Source organism: Hyla sarda, chromosome 2, assembly GCF_029499605.1.
Source record: "Hyla sarda isolate aHylSar1 chromosome 2, aHylSar1.hap1, whole genome shotgun sequence".
Taxonomy (NCBI): Eukaryota; Metazoa; Chordata; class Amphibia; order Anura; family Hylidae; genus Hyla; species Hyla sarda.
Genome location: NC_079190.1, coordinates 502,170,542 through 502,198,536, shown reverse-complemented (window position 1 = coordinate 502,198,536; position 27,995 = coordinate 502,170,542). Strand labels below are relative to the sequence as shown.

The 27,995-nt window shown below is 46.2% G+C and overlaps 1 protein-coding gene across 1 annotated transcript; it reads left to right on the top strand.

The window, feature by feature from the left end:
- Positions 1-23,500, top strand: LOC130357226 (gastrula zinc finger protein XlCGF8.2DB-like). Its single transcript, XM_056559832.1, has 3 exons — positions 1-300; positions 10,695-10,770; positions 21,999-23,500. The coding sequence occupies exons 2-3, from the start codon at positions 10,704-10,706 to the stop codon at positions 22,862-22,864; spliced, it is 933 nt and encodes a 310-aa protein (XP_056415807.1). The 5' UTR covers positions 1-300; positions 10,695-10,703; the 3' UTR covers positions 22,865-23,500.
- Positions 23,501-27,995: the final 4,495 nt, after the last annotated feature.

Sequence of the window (27,995 nt, the reverse complement as noted above, 5' to 3'; positions counted from 1 at the left end):
AAAGCCACATGAATGGAGATAGAATAGAGCAGTGTTTTACTAGTGTGCGTGAAATAGTGTAAGGTGTGCCGTGGGAAAAACACCCGCCGGGTGTTTTTGCGCGGGACATCTCTGTGTCCCGAAAGTTGCTTTCGGGACACAGGGTTGCCTCTAAGTCCCTGCGGCCCCGCGTTTACTTTAAAAACGCGGGGACCGCCGGTAGGTAGCGCACGCAGGGACGTCACTGACGTCCCATGCGTTCGCCCAGAGCAACAATCGCAGAGGACCGGAGCAGCGAGGAGGACGCGCGCTGCCAACTTGGTAAGTGTTACCGTCTCCTTCGGTGTTCCGAGCACCGCTCCTCCGGGCCGGGACCTACTTCTATAGCCGGACCGGAGGAGAGGTGCTCGGAACACCGAAGTGGGGCAGTACACAGGCATACAGGCTTCAGTAATACACTGTATGGCTGAAGGCTGTATGTCTGTGGGGGAACTGCACCTAATGTGGGGGGACTATACTGGGCCTAATGTGGGGGGAACTATGCTGGGCCTAATGTGGGGGGACTATGCTGGGCCTAATGTGGGGGGATTATGCTGGGCCTAATGTGGGGGGACTATACTGGGCCTAATGTGGGGGGACTATACTGGGCCTAATGTGGGGGGACTATACTGGGCCTAATGTGGGGGGACTATACTGGGCCTAATGTGGGGGGATTATACTGGGCCTAATGTGGGGGGACTATACTGGGCCTAATGTGGGGGGACTATACTGGGCCTAATGTGGGGGGACTATACTGGGCCTAATGTGGGGGGACTATACTGGGCCTAATGTGGGGGGACTATACTGGGCCTAATGTGGGGGGACTATACTGGGCCTAATGTGGGGGGACTATACTGGGCCTAATGTGGGGGGACTATACTGGGCCTAATGTGGGGGGACTATACTGGGCCTAATGTGGGGGGACTATACTGGGCCTAATGTGGGGGGACTATACTGGGCCTAATGTGGGGGGACTATACTGGGCCTAATGTGGGGGGGGGACTCTACTGGGCCTAATGTGGGGGGGGGACTCTACTGGGCCTAATGTGGGGGGGGGACTCTACTGGGCCTAATGTGGGGGGGGGACTCTACTGGGCCTAATGTGGGGGGGGGACTCTACTGGGCCTAATGTGGGGGGGGGACTCTACTGGGCCTAATGTGGGGGGGGGACTCTACTGCGGGCCTAATGTGGGGGGGGGGGGGGGACTCTACTGCGGGCCTAATGTGGGGGGGGGGGGGGGACTCTACTGCGGGCCTAATGTGGGGGGGGGGGGGGGACTCTACTGCGGGCCTAATGTGGGGGGGGGGGGGGACTATACTGCGGGCCTAATGTGGGGGGGGGGGGACTATACTGCGGGCCTAATGTGGGGGGGGGGGGGACTATACTGCGGGCCTAATGTGGGGGGGGGGGAACTATACTGCGGGCCTAATGTGGGGGGGGGGGAACTATACTGCGGGCCTAATGTGGGGGGGGGGGGGAACTATACTGCGGGCCTAATGTGGGGGGGGGGGAACTATACTGCGGGCCTAATGTGGGGGGGGGGAAACTATACTGCGGGCCTAATGTGGGGGGGGAACTATACTGCGGGCCTAATGTGGGGGGGGAACTATACTGCGGGCCTAATGTGGGGGGGGGGGGGGGACTATACTGCCGGCCTAATGTGGGGGGGGGGGGGACTATACTGCCGGCCTAATGTGGGGGGGGGGGGGACTATACTGCCGGCCTAATGTGGGGGGGGGGGGGGGACTATACTGCCGGCCTAATGTGGGGGGGGGGGGGGAGACTATACTGCCGGCCTAATGTGGGGGGGGGGGGGGAGACTATACTGCCGGCCTAATGTGGGGGGGGGGGACTATACTGCCGGCCTAATGTGGGGGGGGGGGGGAGACTATACTGCCGGCCTAATGTGGGCGGGGGGGGACTATACTGCCGCCCTAATGTGGGGGGGGGGGGATTTACTATAGTCCGGTCCTCCAAGGAGACAAGTGCAGTAAGTACTGAGTGACAGTGAGACAGATAGATATAGTGCAGTGCGTTTTTTCCCTTTTTAAAAAAATTTTTTATTTGCTTGTCAACCTCGGTAGCGGTGCCCCGCAAATTTTTTTTTTTTTTTCGAGGTGTGCCCCGACCTGAAAAAGGTTGGGAAACACTGGAATAGAGGGTAGATGCTATTTCCTAGGCAGCTAAAGGACCTGTGATGATGTCATGGCCATGTGACCAGTCATGTGACTAGACTGGAGTAGGCGGAGCCAGTCTGGAGTCTGTAGGAAACAATAGATTTGGCAGATATGAGTGATTTGCTGGTGAGGAGAAGGTGAGGTTTTCCCTTGGTGTATGGACAAGTGATAGTCTGCAGGGGCCAAGTGATAGTCTGCAGGGGCCAGGCGGCGGGGGGTTGCTGTAATGCTCTGCAGGGGCCAGGCGGGGGGTTTGCTGTAATGCTCTGCAGGGGCCAGGCGGCGGGGGGTTGCTGTAATGCTCTGCAGGGGCCAGGCGGGGGGTTTGCTGTAATGCTCTGCAGGGGCCAGGCCGGGGGGGGGGTTTGCTGTAATGCTCTGCAGGCGAGGGGGGGGGGGGTTGCTGTAATGCTCTGCAGGTGAGGGGGGGTGCTGTAATGCTCTGCAGGTGAGGGGGTTGCTGTAATGCTTCTTACAGACACCAACCAAGAGAGAACCTCTGCAGAGCATTATAGCAACCCCCCCCCCCTTCCTGCAGAGCATCACATCAAGCCATTCATCAGCCTCTTGGGATATGAACTGTGCTTCTTGCAGACTCCAGATCGGCTCTATAAGCCCCTGCAGAGTATCATCCCTTGGCCCCTGCAGAGTATCGTCCCTTGGCCCCTGCAGAGTATCGTCCCTTGGCCCCTGCAGAGTATCGTCCCTTGGCCCCTGCAGAGTATCGTCCCTTGGCCCCTGCAGGGTATCGTCCCTTGGCCCCTGCAGGGTATCGTCCCTTGGCCCCTGCAGGGTATCGTCCCTTGGCCCCTGCAGGGTATCGTCCCTTGGCCCCTGCAGGGTATCGTCCCTTGGCCCCTGCAGGGTATCGTCCCTTGGCCCCTGCAGGGTATCGTCCCTTGGCCCCTGCAGGGTATCGTCCCTTGGCCCCTGCAGGGTATCGTCCCTTGGCCCCTGCAGGGTATCGTCCCTTGGCCCCTGCAGGGTATCGTCCCTTGGCCCCTGCAGGGTATCGTCCCTTGGCCCCTGCAGGGTATCGTCCCTTGGCCCCTGCAGGGTATCGTCCCTTGGCCCCTGCAGGGTATCGTCCCTTGGCCCCTGCAGGGTATCGTCCCTTGGCCCCTGCAGGGTATCGTCCCTTGGCCCCTGCAGAGTATTACTTAGGCTACATTCACACTATGTGGCTCTGTTACAAACGGCCATTAAGGGCTATTTTTTTTTTTTTCACTTTGATCGCCCTTAAAGGGGTATTCCTGGCCAAAACTTTTTTTTTTTATATATCAACTGGCTCTGGAAAGTTAAACAGATTTGTAAATTACTTCTATTAAAAAATCTTAATCCTTCCAATAGTTATTAGCTTCTGAAGTTGAGTTGTTGTTTTCTGTCTAACTGCTCTCTGATGACTTACGTCCCGGGAGCTGTGCAGTTCCTATGGGGATATTCTCCCATCATGCACAGCTCCCGGGAGGTGACATCATCATTGAGCAGTTAGACAGAAAACTTCAGAAGCTAATAACTATTGGAAGGATTAAGATTTTTTAATAGAAGTAATTTACAAATCTGTTTAACTTTACGGAGCCAGTTGATATATATTAAAAAAAAAAAGTTTTGGCCTGGAATACCCCTTTAACGACGCAGGACGTATATTTACGTCCTGCGCCGGCTCCCGCGATATGAAGCGGGATCGCGCCGCGATCCCGCATCATATCGCGTGGGTCCCGGCGCTAATCAACGGCCGGGACCCGCGGCTAATACCACACATCGTCGATCGCGGCGATGTGCGGTATTAACCCTTTAGAAGCGGCGGTCAAAGCTGACCGCCGCTTCTAAAGTGAAACTGAAAGTATCCTGGCTGCTCAGTCGGGCTGTTCGGGACCGCCGCGGTGAAATCGCGGCGTCCCGAACAGCTGATCGGACACCGGGATGGCCCTTACCTGCCTCCTCGGTGTCCGATCGATGAATGACTGCTCCGTGCCTGAGATCCAGGCAGGAGCAGTCAAACGCCGATAATGCTGATCACAGGCGTGTTAATACACGCCAGTGATCAGCATGAGAGATCAGTGTGTGCAGTGTTATAGGTCCCTATAGGATAACAATGATCAGTGTGTGCAGTGTTATAGGTCCCTATGGGATAACAATGATCAGTGTGTGCAGTGTTATAGGTCCCTATGGGATAACAATGATCAGTGTGTGCAGTGTTATAGGTCCCTATAGGATAACAATGATCAGTGTGTGCAGTGTTATAGGTCCCTATGGGATAACAATGATCAGTGTGTGCAGTGTTATAGGTCCCTATGGGATAACAATGATCAGTGTGTGCAGTGTTATAGGTCCCTATAGGATAACAATGATCAGTGTGTGCAGTGTTATAGGTCCCTATGGGATAACAATGATCAGTGTGTGCAGTGTTATAGGTCCCTATGGGACCTATAACACTGCAAAAAAAAAAGGGTTAATAAAGGTCATTTAACCCCTTCCCTAATAAAAGTTTGAATCACCCCCCTTTTCCCATAAAAAAAATAAACATATGTGGTATCGCCACGTGCGTAAATGTACGAACTATAAAAATATATCATTAATTAAGCCGTATGGTCAATGGCGTACGCGCAAAAAAATTCCAAAGTCCAAAAAAGCGTATTTTGGTAACTTTTTATAACATAAAAAAATGAATAAAAAGTGATCAAAAAGTCAGATCAAAACAAAAATCATACCAATAAAAACTTCAGATCACGGCGCAAAAAATGAGCCCTCATACCGCCCTTTACGTGGAAAAATAAAAAGTTATAGGGGTCAGAAGATGACATTTTTAAACCTATAAATTTTCCTGCATGTAGTTATTATTTTTTTCAGAAGTGCGACAAAATCAAACCTATATAAGTAGGGGATCATTTTAACCGTATGGACCTACAGAATAATGATAAGGTGTAATTTTTACCGAAATATGCACTGCGTAGAAACGGAAGCCCCCAAAAGTTACAAAATGGCGTTTTATTTTCGATTTTGTCGCACAATGATTTTTTTTTCCGTTTCGCCGTGCATTTTTGGGTAAAATGACTGTCACTGCAAAGTAGAATTGGCAACGCAAAAAATAAGCCATAATATGGATTTTTAGGTGGAAAATTGAAAGGGTTATGATTTTTAAAAGGTAAGGAGGAAAAAACGAAAGTGCAAAAACGGAAAAACCCTGAGCCCTTAAGGGGTTAACCCCTACACGACTGGGCCATTTTACACCTTAAGGACCAGAGCGTTTTTTGCACATCTGACCACTGTCTCTTTAAGCATTAATAACTCTAAGACTCTTTTACCTTTCATTCTGATTCCGAGATTGTTTTTTCGTGACATATTCTACTTTATGTTAGAGGTATTTTTTGTCGATAGTTGCATCATTTCTTGGTGAAAAATTCCAAAATTTGATGAAAAAAATTGAAAATTTAGCATTTTTCTAACTTTGAAGCTCTCTGCTTGTAAGGAAAATGGACATTCCAAATAAATTACATATTGATTCCCATATACAATGTGTCTACTTTATATTTGCATCATAAAGTTGAGATGTTTTTACTTTTGGAAGACACCAGAGGGCTTCAAAGTTCAGCAGCAATTTTCCAATTTTTCACAAAATTTTCAAAATCTGAATTTTTCAGGGACCGGTTCAGGTTTGAAGTGGATTTGAAGGGTCTTCATATTAGAAATACCCCATAAAAGACCCCATTATAAAAACTGCACCCCCCAAAGTATCCAAAATGACATTCAGAGCAAGTGTGTTAACCCTTTAGGTGTTTCACAGGAATAGCAGCAAAGTGAAGGAGAAAATTCAAAATCTTCATTTTTTTTTTTACGCTCGCATGTTCTTGTAGACCCAGTTATTGAATTTTTACAAGGGGTAAAAGGAGAGAAATCACCCTAAAATTTGTAACCCAATTTCTCTCGAGTAAGGAAATACCTCATATGTCTATGTAAAGTGTACGGCGGGCGCAGTAGAGGGCTCAGAAGGGAAGGAGCGACAAGGGGATTTTGGAGAGTGAGTTTTTCTGAAATGGTTTTTGGGGGGCATGTCGCATTTAGGAAGCCCCTATGGTGCCAGAACAGCAGAAAACCCCCCACATGGCATACTATTTTGGAAACTACACCTAACAAAGGGTCCAGTGAGCTTTAATACCCCACAGGTGTTTGACAACTTTTCGTTAAAGTCGGATGTGTAAATGAAAAAAAAAAAAATCACAAGTGCAGTTTTTTCCCCCAAATTTACCATTTTTATAAAGGGTAATGGGAGTAAATGCCCCCCAAAATTTATAAGTGTTATGTGAGGGGGAGGATGACTCGATGCACGGGCCGGGGATGTATGGACTGCAGGGGAAGAAATCTCTGACTGGGAATGATCTCTATGGGGGAGATTTATCAAAACCTGTGCAGAGGAAAACTGTATGCTAGTGTTTACAAACCAGTGTGCCTCCAGCTGTTGCAAAACTACAACTCCCAGCATGCCCTGACAGACTTTGGGCATGCTGGGAGTTGTAGATTTGCAACAGCTGGAGGTACACTGGTTGGGAAACACTGTTCTAGCCTATTCAGCATACACATCATGTTACACCAGTGTTTCCAAACCAGTGTGCCTCCAGCTGTTGCAAAACTACAACTCCTAGCATGTTCAAAGGCTGTCAGGGCATGCTGGCAGTTGTAGTTTTGCAACAGCTGGAGGCACACTGGTTGGGAAACACTGGTGTATGCCCTATAGAGGTGTGGTGAACTACAACCCCCAGGAGACTACAGAGGCAACATGCGGGTGTTATACCACAGACTGAAGATTCCTGAATGACACATGCTGGGATTTGTAGTCCCTTTTGTGTGTGTATGCCAGTGTATCCCAACCAGGGCTGATTATATTAGTGTGCTGTGTATAAGGGGGCCGACCCGGGAAAATAGTAGGATGGGTAAAGGGCGGAACAAACAAACAAAAAAAAAAAAAAGGAGCTGCCCAAAAACAGCAAGGCATGTGGCATGCTGGGATTTGTAGTTTTCAGCACAGCAAGAAGCAGGAAATAGAAGCAATGATAGGAAAACAAAGTGGGGGATAAAAAGACAACAAAGAACGGAAATAGAGTAGGCGAAACAACAAGAATAGAAATGAAACAAATCAAATAGGGTAAGTCACAAACGGAAAAACATGTTGACCACCGGAGTACCCCTTTAAGTGTTTTTCTTTTACTCCTCTATGCAATTCTGTTTTCTCTGTATTCTATTTTTCCATGTTTTTTTTTTTTTAACTTGTCCAAAAACTTTATTGAAGCTAACTGTAAACCCTGACACTTCCCTTCCAAAACCGCATCCAGCCTTTGTATTACACAAGGACGACGCCCACAAAATGGGTTATAAAAGACTGACATTTTCAGCCATGACCCATACAGTCTTCCTGAACCTCCACCATTGAAAAAGGGGACGCAGTTCCCCGAAACGCGTCTGATGTTAAGACAACCCTGCACATCATCTGAGACATTCGTTACCGCATTGCCGGTCCTCACCTACTCTCACACCTGCTCCCCGTGCCGTCGGGGTAGAGACGATACCTCCAGCGCTGCCACACGCTGCTTCCCAGCCATCATCTCCAACCCCAGCACCGGATCATATCACCCCTCCTACATTTCTCCCGGGACAGAGGGACGTGTATCCGGATCACAAGCACAGCGGCACTCACCTGACTGTGCACACTGTAGCCGGTAAGAGGCACTAAGTGCCTGAACTGTATAGCGATTGCCCTCTTGCATTCAGTCCCCGTGCCATCGGGGTAGAGGGGGCATCGCCTGTATCTCTGCACCTAAAAACGTTTATAGTGGGCCTCAATCTGGGAGGCTCCAGAGCTACCGAAAATTTGCCTTATTGGATTATAAACTTTTTTGCTATGTACTTTCATCTGGATTAATCCTGCCTCCTATAATAGGACTTTACAGTATAACTAAACAGATACTGTTTGCACTGTCCCATTGCCGCACTTTCATTGTCTCATTGTCCAATTAGTGAAGTGCAATACCACTGTGTATATTTTATATTTTTAGCATTTTATACCATTGTAACCATTTTATCTAGTGACCAGTCTGCGACAAGTGCCCTGCCGCAGACCTCACATCATTTTTCCAAATAAATGTTATAATTTTTCCAAATAAATGTTATCATTTTATGCTATTTTAGACACGTTTTCTTTTTTCTCTCTTTCTTCTAATTTTTGACCTTATATCTTTTACCCTGACCCAGCCTAGCAGGACTGCCTCCCCTTTTTACACTATTAGTACTCTTTCTTGGCACATGGGTATGTGCAACGCAGTATCCTTGGTATAGGTTTTCTCTTTTTACGTTGAGCTCCCACATTTTTTTTTTTTTTTTTATACATTACATACACACATCACACACTCACATCATACATACACCTGCTGCTGCCTCCCCCCATCATGCATTACATACACACATCACACATACACTCACACCATACATATACACACATCATACATACACCTGCTGCTGCCCCCCCAATCATACATTACATACACACATCACACATACACTCACACCATACATATGCACACATCATACATACACCTGTTGCTGCCTCCCCCCATCATACATTACATACACTCACACCATACATATGCACACATCATACATACACCTGCTGCCGCCTCCCCCATCATACATTACATACACACATATACTCACACCATACATACACCTGCTGCTGCCTCCCCCCATCATACATTACATACACACATACACTCACACCATACATACACCTGCTGTTGCCCCCCCAATCATACATTACATACACACATCACACATACACTCACACCATACATATGCACACATCATACATACACCTGCTGCTGCCCCCCCAATCATACATTACATACACTCACACCATACATATGCCCACATCATACATACACCTGCTGCTGCCTCCCCCCATCATACATTACATACACACATACACTCACACCATACATATACAACCACCCTTCCTGCCGCCGCCCATATTCTCGGCCTCCTCACCTGAGCTGGCCATGAGTGGACATCAGAGCTGTAGTCACACTGGCCGGTGTGAGGTGAGATTTCCGTCCTCCCCATCACCCCCCCCTGCTCTGTGTTTTCCCGGTGCAAACTAGCAACCTCCCCGTGGTAGATTAGGTCCTGGGGAGATAGAGCAGGGGGAGGGGGAGGGCTAGAGCTGTGTGCGGGGGATGGAGCTGTGTACAGAGCTGTCTACGTCCTTTCTCTCCCCCGGTCTTCTTGTGTTATGTGCAGCTGCGTCCTCCATCCTCCGGGAGGGGAGATAAGGGGGCGTGGCTTAATTATGTAACGCAATCGTGCGACCTTGGGCTCTGTGGTCAGCTGGGGGCCGCAGCCCCCTCCATACACTCTGAGCGCCGGTGTGAGGTGCAGACTTGCATCCGCTCCTGCACCTCACACCGGCAGTAAAGAAAAATAAGCGGGAAGTCCGTCTGTCCCTGCATCGCCCGATACAGGGCTAAATCTATGAACAATTCACCTGCCCGGCCCCCAAAACTACTTGTCCCGGGCGTCGGGCGATAGGATTTCCACATCCCTGTTATTATAGTTCTGGTATTTAATTACTAGTACTTTGGTTTGAGTATTTGGTATTTTGGGCAAAATTATTAAGTTATTTAATCTAACTTTTCTAATTTTTGATTAAATTATAATTTATTTAATCTTTAGTAAAACATTGTGAATGATTTTATCCACCAGCTCAGTTGTTGTGTATTTATTTTAGAGTTAAGTTGGGTGGGACCTATGGGGCCATTTTCCTCACAGGAGAGAAAATGCTGATTGTTTCCCCTGATTATCATATGAAAAGGTCTCGGAGTATCCCCGTTATCTCTTACAGATGTAAATTGGGGTGTGACCAATATGTCTCCACCCTACAATACAATGTGTAAATGAAGGCTGATCCCAGGAGGCCATAGAATGCTAAAACTGGTTGGACAGGTTCTGTCCCCATCATTCTTACTTTACATATTGTAGATGGGGGAGGGGAGGCCAATCTGATGGTGAAAAGGGTATAAAAGACCCCAGCATGGCTCAAATGGGGGGAACTTACCAGGATAATATACTTGGGACACTGGAGACACTGACTGGAGATAGAGACCTGAGTGTGTGGAGGGTCCATGTATGGTGACTAGAACATCTCTGAGGTGACTGGAAGTAGAAGGAATTATAAGATATTGTAATTGTTTCATATTTGTTGTTTATGCCATGTGTATATTGTATGTGGGCTGGTAGGGTTGTGTCCAGGGCGGCTTTTTAGTCCCAGTCTGGCCCTGTCTGCGGCCATCACTGAACCCCACAATACTTGTAGGAAAGAGACTGGGATGATTGTTGATCCTATGTGATCACCACTTGAGGAGATCCTTGTGCAGATTGGTTCATACCTTCTAGGGGGGATGTAACACTCACCTGGATAGACGATAAACTAAGGTTCCTTTATGTTTTTTCCTCAGGTCTATAATATGGAATCTTTGCAGGAAAGTTCTGGAGGAACAATGAGTGGACTAGAAAACCCCATATCAGAGAATGGTAAGAGCCTTTCATACATCTTATGTTTTATTCTGTCATTTATAAATTGCAGACTGAGGTTCCTTAAGATATTTCTTCCAGCTTTTAGTGGTGGAGATGTATATTGTATAGATAGCGCGCATCATAGACAGGGAGTGGGCGCAGGGAAGAACACAGGTCAGGGAGATAAAGTGACGCGTTTCAGGTGTTCAGATCGCCCTTAGTCAAGCTAAAAACGTTCTATCTTGCCACAGCCATGTGCATATAACGATCACATGATCTCCTACCAATAGGATTGGAAAGCATGTTTACCCTTCACATACATGATCATAAGAGAGAAAAGTATCATAGCATTATAATTGTAACAAGAGAGAAGTAGGATCAGCTCACCCAGTGTAGACCCGCTGCAGCACGGACAGGTGCGGATTCACTGATATGCAATCAGGAAAGGAGGAGGTCCAGTGCAGCAAACTCAAACAGATATGTGGTTTATTTTATCATGCAAGCAGCATACAGGACAGGCATGGTGGTGACGCGTTTCGGCCTGTGACACCCGGCCTTACTCATCCTCATAACATATACATTATAATTGTATAAGTAAACATTTTGGTCTTTATTTTAATTTGTTTTCTCGGTTATTTTTGCTCAGCTTGCTGGGTGCTGTAGTACCTTATATGTTTTGGTATGCTTTTCTGTATGGAGAGTATTGCAATTCCCTTTATTGTTTGTGCCTTTCCTCACTTGTGATCGTGTTTGTAAAGGGTTAATATTGTCTTCAGTACTATGGATGGGAAAAAGACCATGTGATCTTTAGTCATACATGGCCAGGACCAGATAGTTTTTAGTATGACTAAGGGTGATATGAACGCCTGAAATGCGTCACTTTATCTCCCTGACCTGTGTTCTGTCATTTTAATGTAATGGAATAAAGAATCTTGGATTTCATCCTATATCTCTGCTGGATCTTCTTGTTCTTATATAGAATCTTTTCCACATAATGTATAAGAGGGGATCAAACAGATATTAACCCATTAAGGACCAAGGACGTTACTGGTATGTCCTGAGTCCTTTCCCTTTCTATAACGCGGGACCCGTGGCTAATAGCGCGCGGCAGTGATCGCGATGCAACGCACTATTAACTCTTTAGACGCGGCGTTGAAAGTTGAACGCTGCGTCTAAAGTGAAAGTGAAACCATGCCGGTTGGCTCAGGGAGCTGTTCGGGATCGCCGCGGCGTCCTGAACAGCTGTTAGACACGAGGAGGGTCACTACCTGCCTCCTGGTGTCCGATCGCCAAATGACTGCTCAGTGCCTGAGATCCAGGCATGAGCAGTCAAGCGGCAGAATCATCGATCACTGGTTTCCTATGAGAAACCAGTGATCGATGTAAAAGATCAGTGTGTGCAGTGCTATAGGTCCCTATGGGATAACAATGATCAGTGTGTGCAGTGTTATAGGTCCCTATGGGATAACAAAGATCAGTGTGTGCAGTGTTATAGGTCCCTATGGGATAACAATGATCAGTGTGTGCAGTGTTATAGGTCCCTATGGGAGCTATAACACTGCAAAAAAAAAGTGAAAAAATAAAGTGAATAAAGATCATTTAACTCCTCCTCTATTAAAAGTTTGAATCACCCCCCTTTTCCCAGTAAAAAAAAAATTTAAATAAAAATAAACATATGTGGTATCGCCGCGTGCGGAAATGTCCGAACTATAAAAATATATCGTTAATTAAACCGCACGGTCAATGGCGTACGCTCAAAAAAATTAAAAAGTCCAAATAGTGTATTTTTGGTCACTTTTTATATCATGAAAAAATGAATAAAAAGTGATCAACAAGTCCGATCAATACAAAAATGGTACCGCTAAAAACTTCAGATCACGGCGCAAAAAATGACCTCATACCGACCCATACGAGGTAAAATAAAGAAGTTATAGGGGTCAGAAGATGACAGTTTTAACCACTTAAGGACCCAGCCATTTTACACCTTAGGACCCAGCCATTTTACACCTTAGGACCCAGCCATTTTTTGCACATCTGACCATTGTCACTTTAAACATTAATAACTCTGGAATGCTTTTACTTATCATTCTGATTCCGAGAGAGTTTTTTAGGGACATATTCTACTTTAACATAGTGGTAAAATGTTTTGGTAACTTTCATCCTTTCTTGGTGAAAAATCCCAAATTTTGATGAAAAATTTGAAAATTTAGCATTTTTCTAACATTGAAGCTCTCTGCTTGTAAGGAAAATGGATATTCCAAATTACTTTTTTTTTTTTATTCACATATACAATATGTCTACTTTGTTAGCATCATAAAATTTACAAGTTTTTACTTTTGGAAGACACCAGAGGGCTTTAAAGTTCAGCAGCAATTTTCCAATTTTTCACAAAATTTCCAAAATCCCAATTTTTCAGGGACCAGTTCAGGTTTGAAGTGGATTTGAAGGGTCTTCATCTTAGAAATACCCCACAAATGACCCCATTATAAAAACTGCACCCCCAAAGTATTCAAAATGACATTCAGTCAGCGTTTTAACCCTTTAGGTGTTTCACAGGAATAGCAGCAAAGTGAAGGAGAAAATTCACAATCTTCATTTTTTACACTTGCATGTTCTTGTAGACCCGATTTTTTTTTAATTTTTACAAGGGGTAAAAGGAGAAAATGTATACTTATATTTGTAGCCCAATTTCTCTCGATTAAGCACATACCTCATATGTCTATGTAAATTGTTCGGTGGGTGCAGTAGAGGGCTCAGAAGCAAAGGAGCGACAAGGGGATTTTAGAGAGTACGTTTTTCTGAAATGGTTTTTGGGGAGCATGTTGCATTTAGGGAGCCCCTATGGTTCCAGAACAGGAAAAAAAAACATGGCATACCATTTTGAAAACTAGACCCCTTGAGGAACGTAACAAGGAATAAAGTGAGCCTTAATACACCACAGGTGTTTCACGACTTTTGCATATGTAAAAAAATAAAATAAAAATTTCACTAAAATGTGTTTCCCCCCAAATTTCACATTTTTGAAAGGGTTAATAGCAGAAAATACCCCCCAAAATTTGTAACCCCTTCTTTCTGAGTATGGAGGTACCCCATAAGTTGACCTGAAGCTCACTACGGGCGAACTACAATGCTCAGAAGAGAATGAGTCATATTTGGCTTTTAGAGAGCAAATTTTGCTCGGGGGCATGTCACATTTAGGAAGCCCCTATGGTGCCAGGACAGCAAAATAACCCCCACATGGCATACCATTTTGGAAACTAGACCCCCTGAGGAACGTAAAAGGGGTACAGTGAGCATTTACCCCCCTCTGGTGTCTGTCAGATCTTTGGAACAGTGGGCTGTACAAATTTTTTTATTTGCACAGCCCACTGTTCCAAAGATCTGTCAGACACCAGTGGGGTGTAAATTCTCTCTGCACCCCTCATTACATTCCGTGAGGGGTGTAGTTTCCAAAATGGGGTCACATCTAGGTATTTTTTTTTGTTTTTTTTTTGCGTTTGTCAAAACCGCTGTAACAATCAGCCACCCCTGTGCAAATCACCTCAAATGTACATGGTGCACTCTCCCTTCTGGGCCTTGTTGTGCGCCCCCAGAGCACTTTGCGCCTACATATGGGGTATCTCCGTAGTCGGGAGAAATTGCATTACAAATTTTGGGGGGCTTTTTTTCCCTTTTACCTCTTGTCAAAATGAAAAGTATAGGGCAACACCAGCATGTTAGTGTAAAAAATTTATTTTTTTACACTAACATGCTGGTGTAGACCCCAACTTCACCTTTTCATAAGGGGTGAAAGGAGAAAAAGCCCCCCAAAATTTGTTAGGCAATCTCTCCCGAGTACGGCGATACCCCATATGTGGCCCTAAACTGTTGCCTTGAAATACGACAGGGCTCCAAAGTGAGAGCGCCATGCGCATTTGAGGCCTGAATTAGGGATTTGGATAGGGGTGGACATAGGGGTATTCTACGCCAGTGATTCCCAAACAGGGTGCCTCCAGCTGTTGCAAAACTCCCAGCATGCTTAGACAGTCAACGGCTGTCCGGCAATACTGGGAGTTGTTGTTTTGCAACAGCTGGAGGCTCCATTTTGAAAACAGTGGCGTACCAGACGTTTTTCATTTTTATTGGGGAGGGAAGGCGGGCTGTGTAGTGGTATGTGTATATGTAGTGTTTTTTACTTTTTATTTTGTGTTAGTGTAGTGTAGTGTTTTTAGGGTACAGTCACACGGACGGGGGATTACAAAGAGTTTCCCGCTGCGAGTTTGAGCTGCCGCACAAAATTTGCTGCATCGCAAATTTGCAGCCTGATACTCACTGTAAGCCCCCTGCCCATGTGAATGTACCCTGTACATTCACAGGGGGGGGACCTCCAGCTGTTGCAAAACTTCAACTCCCAGCATGCACAGTATATCAGTGCATGCTGGTAGTTATAGTTTTGCAACAGCTGGAGGCACACGGGTTGGGAAACACTGAGTTAGGAAACAGACAATGTTTCCCAACCAGTGTGCCTCCAGTTGTTGCAAAACCACAACTCCCAAACATTCTTAGGCATGCTGGAAGTAGTAGTTCGGCAACATCTTTAGAGCCAGATGTTTCCGAACTACAACTCCCAGCATGCTTGGAGTTGTAGTTTTGCAACATCTGGAGGACTACAGTTTGCAGACCACTAATACAGTGGTTCTCAATCTGTGCCCTTCCAGATGTTGCAAAACTACAACTCCCAGTATGCCAAAACTGTCCAGGCATGCTGGGAGTTGTAGTTCTGAAACATCTGAAGGGCCAGATGTTACAGAACTACAACTCTCAGCATGCCTGGACAGTAAGGGCATGCTGAGGATGTGTAGTTTTGCAACATCTGGAAGGGCACAGTGGTCCCAAAACTACGGACCTCCAGATGTTGCAAAACTGCATCTCCCAGAATGCCCAGATGTCAAAGGCTGTCTGGGCATGCTGGGATTTGTAGTATACAGGGTCCCAATACAGCAATGCATGTCGCTTTACGGCGATGTGCATTGCTGTAAAGGGCCCGACCGCGGCTGAAGATCCACTCACCTGTCGCCGCCGCCATCTTCGTCGCTGGGATCCGGGTCTTCAGGGACGAGGTAAGTACCGGGGCCGGTCCCCTGCACTCCCCCGTCCCCGCCGCGTCCTCCGGTCTTCCTCCCGTCCTCTCCGGACTTCCAGGAGGCGGGCAGGACGGGAGGAAGTAAACCCCCCCCCCCCCCTGCGATCGGTCGGTTAGCTAACTGACGAATCGCAGGGGATAAGAGGAGGTGGCAGGCTTGCCACCTCGCTCCTAGCCTCCAGCATGGTCCTGGCTGTCAGGTCCCAGAGACCCGATCAGCCCGGTATCGCCGCAGATCGCAGGGGCGATTTCCCTCGCGATTTGCGACGATCGCCGGCATGGGGGCCTACATGGCCCCCCTTGGCGTTTGCCCTGGATCCCTGCTGAAGGATTTCAGCAGGGATCCGCTTCCGATCTCCGCCGGGTGAGCGGCGGAGATCAGGAAAAGACCATGACGTATGCATACGTCATGGGTCCTTAAGGGGTTAAGGACCGGAGGTTTTTCCGTTTTTGCATTTTCGTTTTTTGCTCCTTGCCTTTAAAAAATCATAACTCTTTCAATTTTGCACCTAAAAATCCATAGGATGCTTATTTTTTGCACCACCAATTCTACTTTGCAGTAACATCAGTCATTTTGCCCAAAAATCTACGGCGAAACGGAAAAAAAATCATTGTGAGGCAAAATTGAAAAAAAACAGCTGTTTTGTCATTTTGGGGGCTTCCGTTTCTACGCAGTACGTTTTTCGGTAAAAATTACACCTTATCTTTATTCTGTAGGTCCATACGGTTAAAATGATCCCCTACTTATATAGGTTGGATATTGTCGTACTTCTGGAAAAAATCATAACTACATGCAGGAAAATTAATAAGTTTAAAATTGTCATCTTCTGACCCCTATAACTTTTTTATTTTTCCGTGTATGGGGCGGTATGAGGGCTCATTTTTTGCACCGTGATCTGATGTTTTTTACGGTACCATTTTTGCATTGATAGGACTTTTTGATCGCTATTTTTTTATGATATAAAAAGTGACCAAAAATGCACTATTTTGGACTTTGGAATTTTTTTTGCGCGCACGCCATTGACCGTGCGGTTTCATTAATGATATATTTTTATAATTCGGACATTTCCGCAAGCGGCGATACCATATATGTTTATTTTTATTTACACAGTTGAGGGGGGTGATACAAACTTTTAATAGGGAAGGGGTTAAATGATCTTTATTCACTTTTTTTTTGCCCTTTTTTTTGCAGTGTTATAGCTCCCATAGGGACCTATAACACTGCACACACTGATCATTGTTATCCCATAGGGACCTATAACACTGCACACACTGATCATTGTTATCTCATAGGGACCTATAACACTGCACACACTGATCATTGTTATCCCATAGGGACCTATAACACTGCACACACTGATCATTGTTATCCCATAGGGACCTATAACACTGCACACACTGATCATTGTTATCCCATAGGGACCTATAACACTGCACACACTGATCATTGTTATCCCATAGGGACCTATAACACTGCACACACTGATCATTGTTATCCCATAGGGACCTATAACGCTGCACACACTGATCTTTGTTATCCCATAGGGACCTATAACACTGCACACACTGATCTTTATCATTGATCACTGGTTTCTCATGAGAAACCAGTGATCGATGATTCTGCCGCTTGACTGCTCATGCCTGGATCTCAGGCACTGAGCAGTCATTTGGCGATCGGACAGAGAGGAGGCAGGTAGGGACCCTGCTGTCCTGTAAGCTGTTCGGGATGCCGCGATTTCGCCGCGGCTATCCCGAACAGCCCACTGAGCTAAGTGGCATGGTTTGTTTCACTTTAGACGCGGCGGTCAACTTTGAACGCTAGGTCTAAAGGGTTAATAGCACACGGCACAGCGATTAATGCCGCGCGCTATTAACCACGGGTCCCGGCCGTTGTTAGAGGCCAGGCCCGACCCGCTATGACGCGGTGCCACGCCGTGGCTCCGCGTTATAGATCGGGAGCGGACACAAGACGTTCCAGTACGTCATGTGTTCTTAAGGGGTTAAACGTATACATTTTCCTGCATGTAGTCATGATTTTTTTTCAGAAGTCCGACAAAATCAAACCTATATAAGTAGGGGATCATTTTAATTGTATGGACCTACAGAATAAAGATAAGGTGTCATCTTTACTACGTAGAAACAGAAGCCCCCAAAAGCTACAAAATTGGGTTGTTGTTTTTTTTTCAATTTTGTCTCTCAATGATTTTTTTTTCCATTTTGCCGTAGATTTTTGGTTAAAATAACTGATGTGATTACAAAGTAGAATTGGTGGCGCAAAAAATAAGCTTCATATGGATTTTTGGGTGCAAAATTGAAAGTGTTATGATTTTTTTAAAGGTAAGGAGGAAAAAACGAAAGTGAAAAAACGGAAAAACCCCTGGTTCTTAAGGGGTTAAGGGTGCATGGAGCGGACTTAAAGGGGTACTCCGGTGGAAACCTTTTTTTTTTAATCAACTGATGAAGAATTTAGATTTTTTTAATGGAAGTAATTTACAAATCTATTTCTTTCAAGTACTTATAAGCTACTGTATACTAAAGAGGAAATTCTTTTCATATTGGATTTCTTTTTTGTCACGACCACAGTGCTCTCTGCTGACACCTCTGTCCATGTCAGGAACTGTCTAGAGCAGGAGGAAATCCCCATAGCAAACATATGCCACTCTGGACAGTTCCTAAAATGGACAGAGGTGTCAGCAGAGAGCACTGTGGTCCTGACAGAAAACAAATCCAAAAAGAAAAAATTTACTCTATAGCATACAGCCGCTAATCAGTACTGAAAGGATTAAGAATTTTTAATAGAAGTAATTTACAAATCTGTCTAACTTTCTGGCACCAGTTGATTTAAAAAAAGAAAAAAAAAAGTTTTCCACCAGAGTACCCCTTTAAGAGTGCATGAAGCGGACGTAGGAGCTGAGTCTTCTCTATACATGGTGGGTGCTGGATGTGTAAGGGATTGTTCATATGATTATTTGCCCTTATGTAACTTGTATACATTGATATCTTATCAAATTCAGATGCCAATATATATGTGTGTATATATATATATATATATATATATATATATATATATATATATATATATTTATTTTAGGGGTGTGAATCGCCAAGAATTTGGCGATTCGATTCGCGATACCAGTGTGGCGATTCGATATATCGCGATACCGTCTAGGTGACGATACATCGCGATATATCCCGATACATCGCCCACCTGGGAGCATTCATAGATCCCAATAGACGCCGCTGTCAGCTTTGACAGCGGCGATCTAGTACTCCGGTGCACACTTTTCTCATGTTATCCCGTCCGGGCTGCAAAATAAAAGAAAACGCACTTTATCTTACCTGCCAACGAGCCCGCGGAGCTCCGGTACAGGTGTTCGGTCCCCGGGCTGTATTCTTCTTACTTCCTGTTAGCCCCGCACATCACATGGAGCTTCAGCCTATCACCAGCAGAGGCGGGACATCGCTGCGGCCAGTGATAGGCTGAAGCTCCGTGTGACGTGCCGGGCTAACAGGAAGTAAGAAGAATACAGCCCGGGGACCCAACACCTGTACCGGAGCTCCGGGGGCTCATTGGCAGGTAAGATAAAGTGCGTTTTCTTTTATTTTGCAGCCCGGACGGGATAACATGAGAAAAGTGCGCACCGGAGTACTCCTTTAATAGCCAGCCGCGGCGATCGCCGCATGCTGACTATTAGCGGCGGCCCCCGGCTACTAAAATCAGCCGGGGGTCGCATAGTACGGAGCGGGCACGAGTAGGAGCCCGCTCCATACACCCAGAGCGACGCCGTGTTAGATCCGGCCTGCCCGGCTCCACAAATGTGGTACTTTTATCTCCTGATGCCCAGGACATACTGTTCCGGGCATCAGGAGATAAAAATTCCACATCCCTAAAAGAATCGTTTCAAGAATATTTTGAATCGATTCAGTATCGGCAAATGAAAAAATCGCGATTATCGCGAGAATCGATTTTTTTTCTTACATCCCTAATATATAAATATATATATATATATATATATATATATATATATATATATATATATATATATATATATATATATATATATATATATATATAATGTACGGACATGGTCCTATTCACTCTAATGGCCCAAACATAGTCAACTAGTGACCAAGTATTGGCCATTTTCTTCATGTATGTGAGTTTTTACCAGGACATAAAATTGTATCAGACTACACTTCTGGTAAATACATGTATATGTGTGGGAAATGGGCTGAATGTAGTCACCTGTCCTGAGATATAGAGATTTTATTATCTGACCACAAATCTGCACATTTCCTCCAAATACCAACTGGGCAATTTTGGTAGATTTTGTTTACTTTACATGGCTGACTAGTTGTTATTTTGTTATTTATACATGGAATTACTTGATACTTTCTGGGGAATATTCACCATTGCCTTCCTGACATTTTATTGGCTGAAATTTTAGCGCAAAATTTTTGCACAGTTAGTTTTTACACAAACACAACAATTTTAAAATAGTAAAACGTTGGCAAAGGTGACTGTGAACTGCAGTGCTTCATTCTTGACTATGCAGTGGATGAGGTACCGTATATACTCGAGTATGAGCCGACCCGAGTATAAGCCGAGACCCCTAATTTCAACCCAAAATCCCAGGAAAAGTTATTGACTCGAGTATAATCCTAGGGTGGGAAATAAATCATCCCCCCCCCCTGTCATCATCCAGACCCCCGTCATTAACATCCTCATCATCATCACCGCCTGTCATCATCCAGACCCTCATCATCATCACCTGTCATCATCCCACACCCCCCCTTCATCATCCCCTTGTCATCATCCCCACCCCCCTTCATCATCATCCCACACACCACCCTTCATCATCCCCTTGTCATCATCCCCACCCCCTTCATCATCCCCTTGTAATCATCCCACACACCCCCCCTTCATCATCCCACACCCCCCCCCTTCATCATCCTCTTGTCATCATCCGCCCGCAGTGGTCTTCAACCTGCGGACCTCCAGAGGTTTCAAAACTACAACTCCCAGCAAGCCCGGGCAGCCATCGGCTGTCCGGGCTTGCTGGGAGTTGTAGTTTTGAAACCTCCGGAGGTCCGCAGGTTGAAGACCACTGCAGCCTTCGACATCATCCAGCCCCCTCTCACCCCCTTTAGTTCTGTACAGTACTCACCTCCGCTCGGCGCTGGTCCGGTCCTGCAGGACTGTCCGGTGAGGAGGTGGTCCGGTGCCATAGTGGTTCCGGGCTGCTATCTTCACCGGGGGCGCCTCTTCTCCGCGCTTCCGGCCCGGAATAGAGGCGTTGCCTTGACAATGACGCAGAAGTACGTTGGCAATGAATGTACCTCTGCGTCGTTGTCAAGGCAACGTGACTATTCTGGGGCCGGGCCCGAAGTGCTTAGAAGAGGCCTCCCCGGTGAAGATAGCAGCCCGGAACCACTATCCCACCGGACCACCTCCTCTCCGGACAGTCCTGCAGCACCGGACCAGCGCCGAGCGGAGGTGAGTACTGTACAGAACTAAAGGGGGGCGAGAGGGGGCTGGATGATGTCGAAGGCCGCAGTGGTCTTCAACCTGCGGACCTCCGAAGGTTTCAAAACTACAACTCCCAGCAAGCCCGGACAGCCGATGGCTGCCCGGGCTTGCTGGGAGTTGTAGTTTTGAAACCTCTGGAGGTCCGCAGGTTGAAGACCACTGCGGGTGGAGAGTTCACTCGAGTATAAGCCGAGGGGGGTGTTTTCAGCACGAAAAATCGTGCTGAAAAACTCTGCTTATACTCGAGTATATACGGTATATATTTTAGAAAGGCGCAAAAATGTTGCACATATGTTTAAAAAATTGCAAATTAATTCTACGTCTACCTTGCCTTAGAAAAATGACATCATACAGCAAGTTCTGAGTTGATTTCAAATTTGTGCAAAATGTATCAAACCTCACTCCGTTTTGATAAATTTGGCGCACCTAAGCCAAAAACACAAAAAATAAATGCTGTGAAGTGGCTGCACACGGACACATATTAATAAATCTCCCCCTCCGTGTGCACCTAGAAATAAGTGATTCTGTTATCTACATGTGTTGACTGTATTGTGTTTTGCTAATCTTATTTATTTGAACATTTATCTCACACAGGAAAGAAGCAATTTTCATGTCCGGAATGTGTGAAGTGTTTTACTAGGAAAATGCATCTTGTGCTACATATGAGAACTCACACAGGAGAGAAGCCATTTTTATGCCCAGAATGTGCGAAGTGTTTTAGTAATAAATCAAATCTTGTAAAACATCTGAAAATTCACACAGGAGAGAAGCCATTGTCATGTCCAGAATGTGTAAAGTGTTTTAGGAATAAATCCCATCTCGTGGATCATATGAGAACTCACACAGGAGAGAAACCATTTTCCTGTCCAGAATGTGCGAAGAGTTTTAGTCAACAATCAAGTCTTGTGAAACATATGAGAACTCACACAGGAGAGAAACCATTTTCATGTCTGGAATGTGTGAAGTGTTTTAGTCAGAAAACAAATCTTGTGGATCATATGAAAACTCACACAGGAGAGAAGACCTTTTCATGTCCGGAATGTGTGAAGAGTTTTAGGAATAAATCACATCTTATAAAACATCTGAAAACTCACACAGGGGAGAAGCCATTTTCATGTCCGGAATGTGTGAAATGTTTTAGAATTAAAGAAACTCTTGTGGAACATCTGAAAACTCACACAGGAGAGAAGCCATTTTCATGTCCGGAATGTGTGAAGTGTTTTACTAGGAAAGTATATCTTGTGGATCACATGAGAACTCACACAGAGGAGAAACCATTTTCATGTCCGGAATGTGCAAAGTGTTTTAGTCATAAATCATATCTTGTAACACATCTGAGAACTCACACAGGAGAGAAGCCATTTTCATGTCCGGAATGTGTGAAGAGTTTTAGTCAAAAATCAAGTCTTGTGCATCATATGAGAACTCACACAGGAGAGAAGCCATTTTCATGCCCGTAATGTGTGAAGAGTTTTAGTCGTAACTCAAGGCTTGTAAAACATCTGAGAAATCACACAGGAGAGAATCCGTTCTCATATACAGTATATGGCTAATGTTTTAACCAAAGGTCAAATTCATCTGTATACATGAGGACAAACATAAAGAAGTCATATCCATGTTCAGAATGTTGAAAATGTATTAGTAAGACATCTTGTTAACCCCTAAACGACCAAGGACCTAAATGTACGTCCTGGTTTGGCGGGAATTCCTGCACCAGGGCATACATTTACGTCCTGTGTATGACCGCGAGCATCGAAACGGTGCGTGCGTCATACATGGCAGCTGGGGCTACTAGCAGCCGGGGACCCGCCGGTAATGGCCGACATCCGCGGATGTCCGCCATTAACCCCTTCAGATGCCGTGATCAATACAGATCACGGCATGTGCGGTTCTTTGAATGGAGGATCGGCTCGCACGCAGCTCTGCTGCGGCGATCTGATCATCCTGCATGGTGGACGGAGGTCCCCTCACCTGGCTCCGGCCGTCTCCCGGGGTCTTCTGCTCTGGTCTGAGATCGATATGAGATGTCCTATACATAGCACAATCAAAGGATTGCTATAGATAGTCCCCTATGGGGACCTAAAAAGTGTAAAAATTAAAAAACCCCTCCCCCAATAAAAATTAAAATTGTCAGTTTTTCCCATTTTACCCCTAAAAAGCATAAACATTTTTTGGCATAAACATATTTGGTATCGCCGCGTGCGTAAATGTCCGTACTATCAAAATATAATGTTAATTATCCCGTACGGTGAATGGCGTAAACTTAAAAAATGTAAGTCCAAAAATGCAAAGCCAAGTAATGTTGCCCTATACTTTATACACAGAATGAACTGGCTGTCCTATAATCATGAATGCAAAAGTAAAAGATGCAAACCAGTGCAGGATACCAGACAGGGGATTAGACCGATGCAGGTATAAACAGGTCACAACATGTGCCCCCCAAAAATGAAATCTTGTTCATCACCTCAGGATATACACTCTATGGGGAAATCTGGTGTTGTGGAAGATGTGAGAGCTGACTGAGGAGAGAAGTCATTAGAATGTTCAGAATGTAGGAAATGTGTCCGGTGCACATTGTAGGACCTGATGTGTCAGGACGTCTTCTAAGTTATAGTGTCTCTGGAATGTTCTTCTCCTGTCTGATGGTCAGATAGGACATGGAGATGACCAATCTGTGCACGAGTCCTATTAATTCCATTGGATGTGTGTAGGAAACCCGCTGGACGTCACATGCTCGCCTCAGTAACTGTACTGCCCAGCAGGGACTTGTGTCCTTCCACCCTCAATCTGAAGATCAGGGGGGAGATCACCATTATAGGGACACTAGAAATGCCCGGCTACAATACTGAAAACCATTACTGCTATTTCCACATCCAACTGGGTTTGGACTAAATGGACTGTATCCCAAAGTTCTTCTACCTGAGAATAAAGTATGAAGACTTCTCTTTGTTTCTTCTATTCTTTTTGTATCTGGAGAATTCAGACATTATTCTTTATACAGCACAGAAGAGACACCCTGTGGGACATGACTTTTCTACACAAAAATAAAAAAAAAATTAAAGTTTAAAACAACAGAATCCATTGTTGCATAACACAGAAGAGTAATCTCCTCATGCATCTTCTGTCTTTCTCCTGTGATGTTCCAGCTTTGTGCACACAGACCTCTGCCTGACTATCCTGACACATACTGCTCCCTAGTGGTCAGTAGTTAGCTCTGTTGTCAGCTCTGGGGTCCTTGATGCATGGAGGACTATAACCCCCACCATGTCCATGCTGGTTGTAGTCCTGGAATACATACACATGGTAGGTAACCAGTAATTCTGGAGCACAGGGTTGAGACTGTCCAGCCTTCTAGCAAAGCTTCCTGACCTCAGCCAAAGTTGCAAACGGTCCCAGAAAGGGGTGGGGCCAACAAGCAGTGGGTGGCGTTCCAGATGTTTCGGGGGTGGGGCTTAAATTATTTGGGATTGTGTCACAACTTTACCTCAGTAGTAAATAGATATAATGGTGACATGTAGTACTCACAGGCAGAGACCTAAAGTATCCTCTCTATATAACGGACTGGGGCAGCACTGTCCTGTCACTATAGATCTTTGCAATAATAATAATAATTTTTTTTCATTGCCATTAACCCTTTAGATGCCATGATCAATGTCAATCAGAGCATTTATAGGAAAAAAGATAGTTCGAGCTCCCCATATTAGGCAGCACATAGGATTCCCCCATATTAGGCAGCACATAGTTAGAGCCCCCCTTGAGGCAGCACATAGTGGGATTTGAACCCAAGGCCCCAGCGCTGCAAGGCAGCAATGCTAACCTCTGAGCCACCATGCTACCCTTAGCATACATCTAATATCCATGGTTGCAAAAATGGACAGAGATGTCAGCAGAGAGTACCAGAAAAATTAGGCATGTGCACATGCCTGAAAAATTTGGTATTGTTGCAGCCGCTTCTGTAGCAGCGGCCAGAAAAATTGCAGTACCATAACAAGTACAGCAGCAGAGGCCATAAAAATTAGGCATGTGCACATGGATGAAAAATTGGGTATTGTCGCAGCAGCAGTGGCCATAAAAATTGCAGCACCATAACAAGTGCAGCAGCAGAGGCCAGAAAAATTTGGTATTGTCGCAGCCGCTGCTGTAGCAGCGGGCAGAAAAATTTCTGTTTGTTTCGCCAGGCAGAAAATGCCCTAAAACATTGCGGCTTGAACCCTAGTTGGTGGCGGATAAGTCACGCAAGTCATCCGGCATTCAGAGTTCAAATACAGCAGCGTGTGGACCATTTTTAGCCCAAGGCAGCTCATCTGATCAGGCCTTGTTCAGTCAAATGTATTGCCCAGTGTCAGTCCCTTCGGGATCCATCCCTCATTCATTTTAAGAAAGGTGAGGTAATCCAGACTTTTTTAACCAAGGCGACTCCTCTTCTCAGTGACAATACCTCCTGCTGCACTGAAGGTCCTTTCTGACAGGACACTTGAAGCGGGACAGGCCAGAAGTTCGAGCGCAAATTGGGATAGCTCAGGCCACAGGTCAAGCCGGCACACCCAGTAGTCAAGGGGTTCATCGCTCCTCAGAGTGTCGATATCTGCGGTTAAGGCCAGGTAGTCTGCTACCTGTCGGTCAAGTCGTTCTCTAATGGTGGACCCCGAAGGGCTGTGGCGATGCGTAGGACTTAAAAAGCTCTGCATGTCCTCCATCAACAGCATGTCTGTGCAGAATCCTGTCCTTGCCGGCGTGTTTGTGGGAGGAGGAGGAGGATTACTTTCACCTTTTCCCCTGTTAGATCCCTGTTGTGCTGTGACATCACCCTTATACGCTGTGTACAGTATACTTCTTAATTTATTTTGGACCTGCTGAATCCTTTCCGCCTTGCTGTAATGCGGTAACATGTCAGGCACTTTATGTTTATACCGGGGGTCTAGTAGCGTGGACACCCAGTACAGGTCATTCTCCTTCATCCTTTTTATACGAGGGTCCCTCAACAGGCACGACAGCATGAAAGACCCCATTTGCACAAGGACTGATGCCGAGCTACCCGTGTCCCGTTCCTTGTCCTCAGTGATGTCAGTAAAGGTATAATTTTCTTCCCCCCCCCCCCCCCCCCAGCCACGTACAACACCACGGGAACCAGATAGGTGACAGGGAGCACCCTGGGATGCCTGCTGTGGTTGGTCTTCTTCCTCCTCTTCAAAGCCACATTCCTCCTCTGACACCTCTTCCTCACAATCCTCTTCCAGCGTTGCCGCAGGTCCAGCAAGCGATGCTGATAAGGCTGTTTCTGGCGGTGATGTTGTCCACAACTCTTCCTCTTCACGCTCATCTACTGCCTGATCCAGCACTCTTCGCAGGGCACGCTCCAGGAAGAAAACAAACGGTATGATGTAGCTGATGGTGCTTTCGGTGCGACTGATCAGGTTTGTCACCTCCTCAAAAGGACGCAGGAGCCCACAGGCATTTCGCATGAGCCTACAGTAACGTGGCAAAAAAATTCCCAGCTCCGCAGATGATGTCCTTGCACCCCGGTCATACAAATATTCGTTGGCGGCTTTTTCTTGTTGGAGCAGGCGGTCGAACATCAGGAGTGTTGAATTCCAACGTGTCGGGCTGTCGCAAATCAAGCGCCTCACTGGCATGTTGTTTTGCCGCTGGATATCTGATAAGTGCGCCATGGCCGTGTAGGAACGCCTGAAATGGCAACACACCTTCCTTGGACTGCATCAGGACATCCTGTAAGCCTGGGCACTTGAGCACAAAGCGTTGTACAATCAGATTACACACATGTGCCATGCACGGCACGTGTCAACTTGCCCAACCTCAATGCCGCCAACAAATTTGTTCCGTTGTCACAAACCACTTTGCCGATCTCCAGTTGGTGTGGAGTTAGCCACTGGTCCACCTGTGCGTTCAGGGCTGTCAGGAGTACTGGTGCGGTGTGACTCTCCGCTTTGAGGCAAGTCAACCCCAAGATGGCGTGACACTGCTGTATCCGGGATGTGGAATAGCACCTGGGGAGCTGGGGGGGTGCCGGTGATGTGGAGCAAGACACAGCAGTGGAAGAGGACTCGGCCGAGGATGTTATAGAAGAAGATGGAGTAGGAGGAGTAGAGGAGGTGGCAGCAGGCCAGCCTGCAAGTCGTGGCGGTGTCACCAACTCCTCTGCAAAGCCACGCATTCCATGCTTGGCAGCCGTCACCAGGTTTACCCAATGCGCAGTGTAGGTGATATACCTGCCCTGACCATGCTTTGCAGACCAGGTATCAGTGGTCAGATGGACCCTTGCCCCTACACTGTGTGCCAGACATGCCATAATTTCCTTTTGCACATTGGAGTAAAGGTTGGGGATTGCCTTTTGTGCAAAAAAATTTCATCCGGGTGCACTGCGGTGTCCCAATGGCTACAAAATTTTTTAAAGGCCTCAGACTCCACCAGCTTGTATGGTAAAAGCTGGCGGGCTAGCAGTTCCGACAAGCCAGCTGTCAGACACCGGGCTAGGGGGTGACTTTTAGTCATTGTCTTCTTGCGCTCAAGCATCTCCTTGACAGAAACTGCTCAAGGAACTGCTCAAGGCGAGAGACGGAGAGGCGGATAGTT

Excerpts from the sequence above, each read along its gene's own strand:
- LOC130357226 (XM_056559832.1), top strand. The coding sequence starts at position 10,704 with ATGGAATCTTTGCAGGAAAGTTCTGGAGGAACAATGAGTGGACTAGAA. Across the intron at positions 10,771-21,998 it reads AAACCCCATATCAGAGAATG|GAAAGAAGCAATTTTCATGT; the intron begins GTAAGAGCCTTT and ends TATCTCACACAG.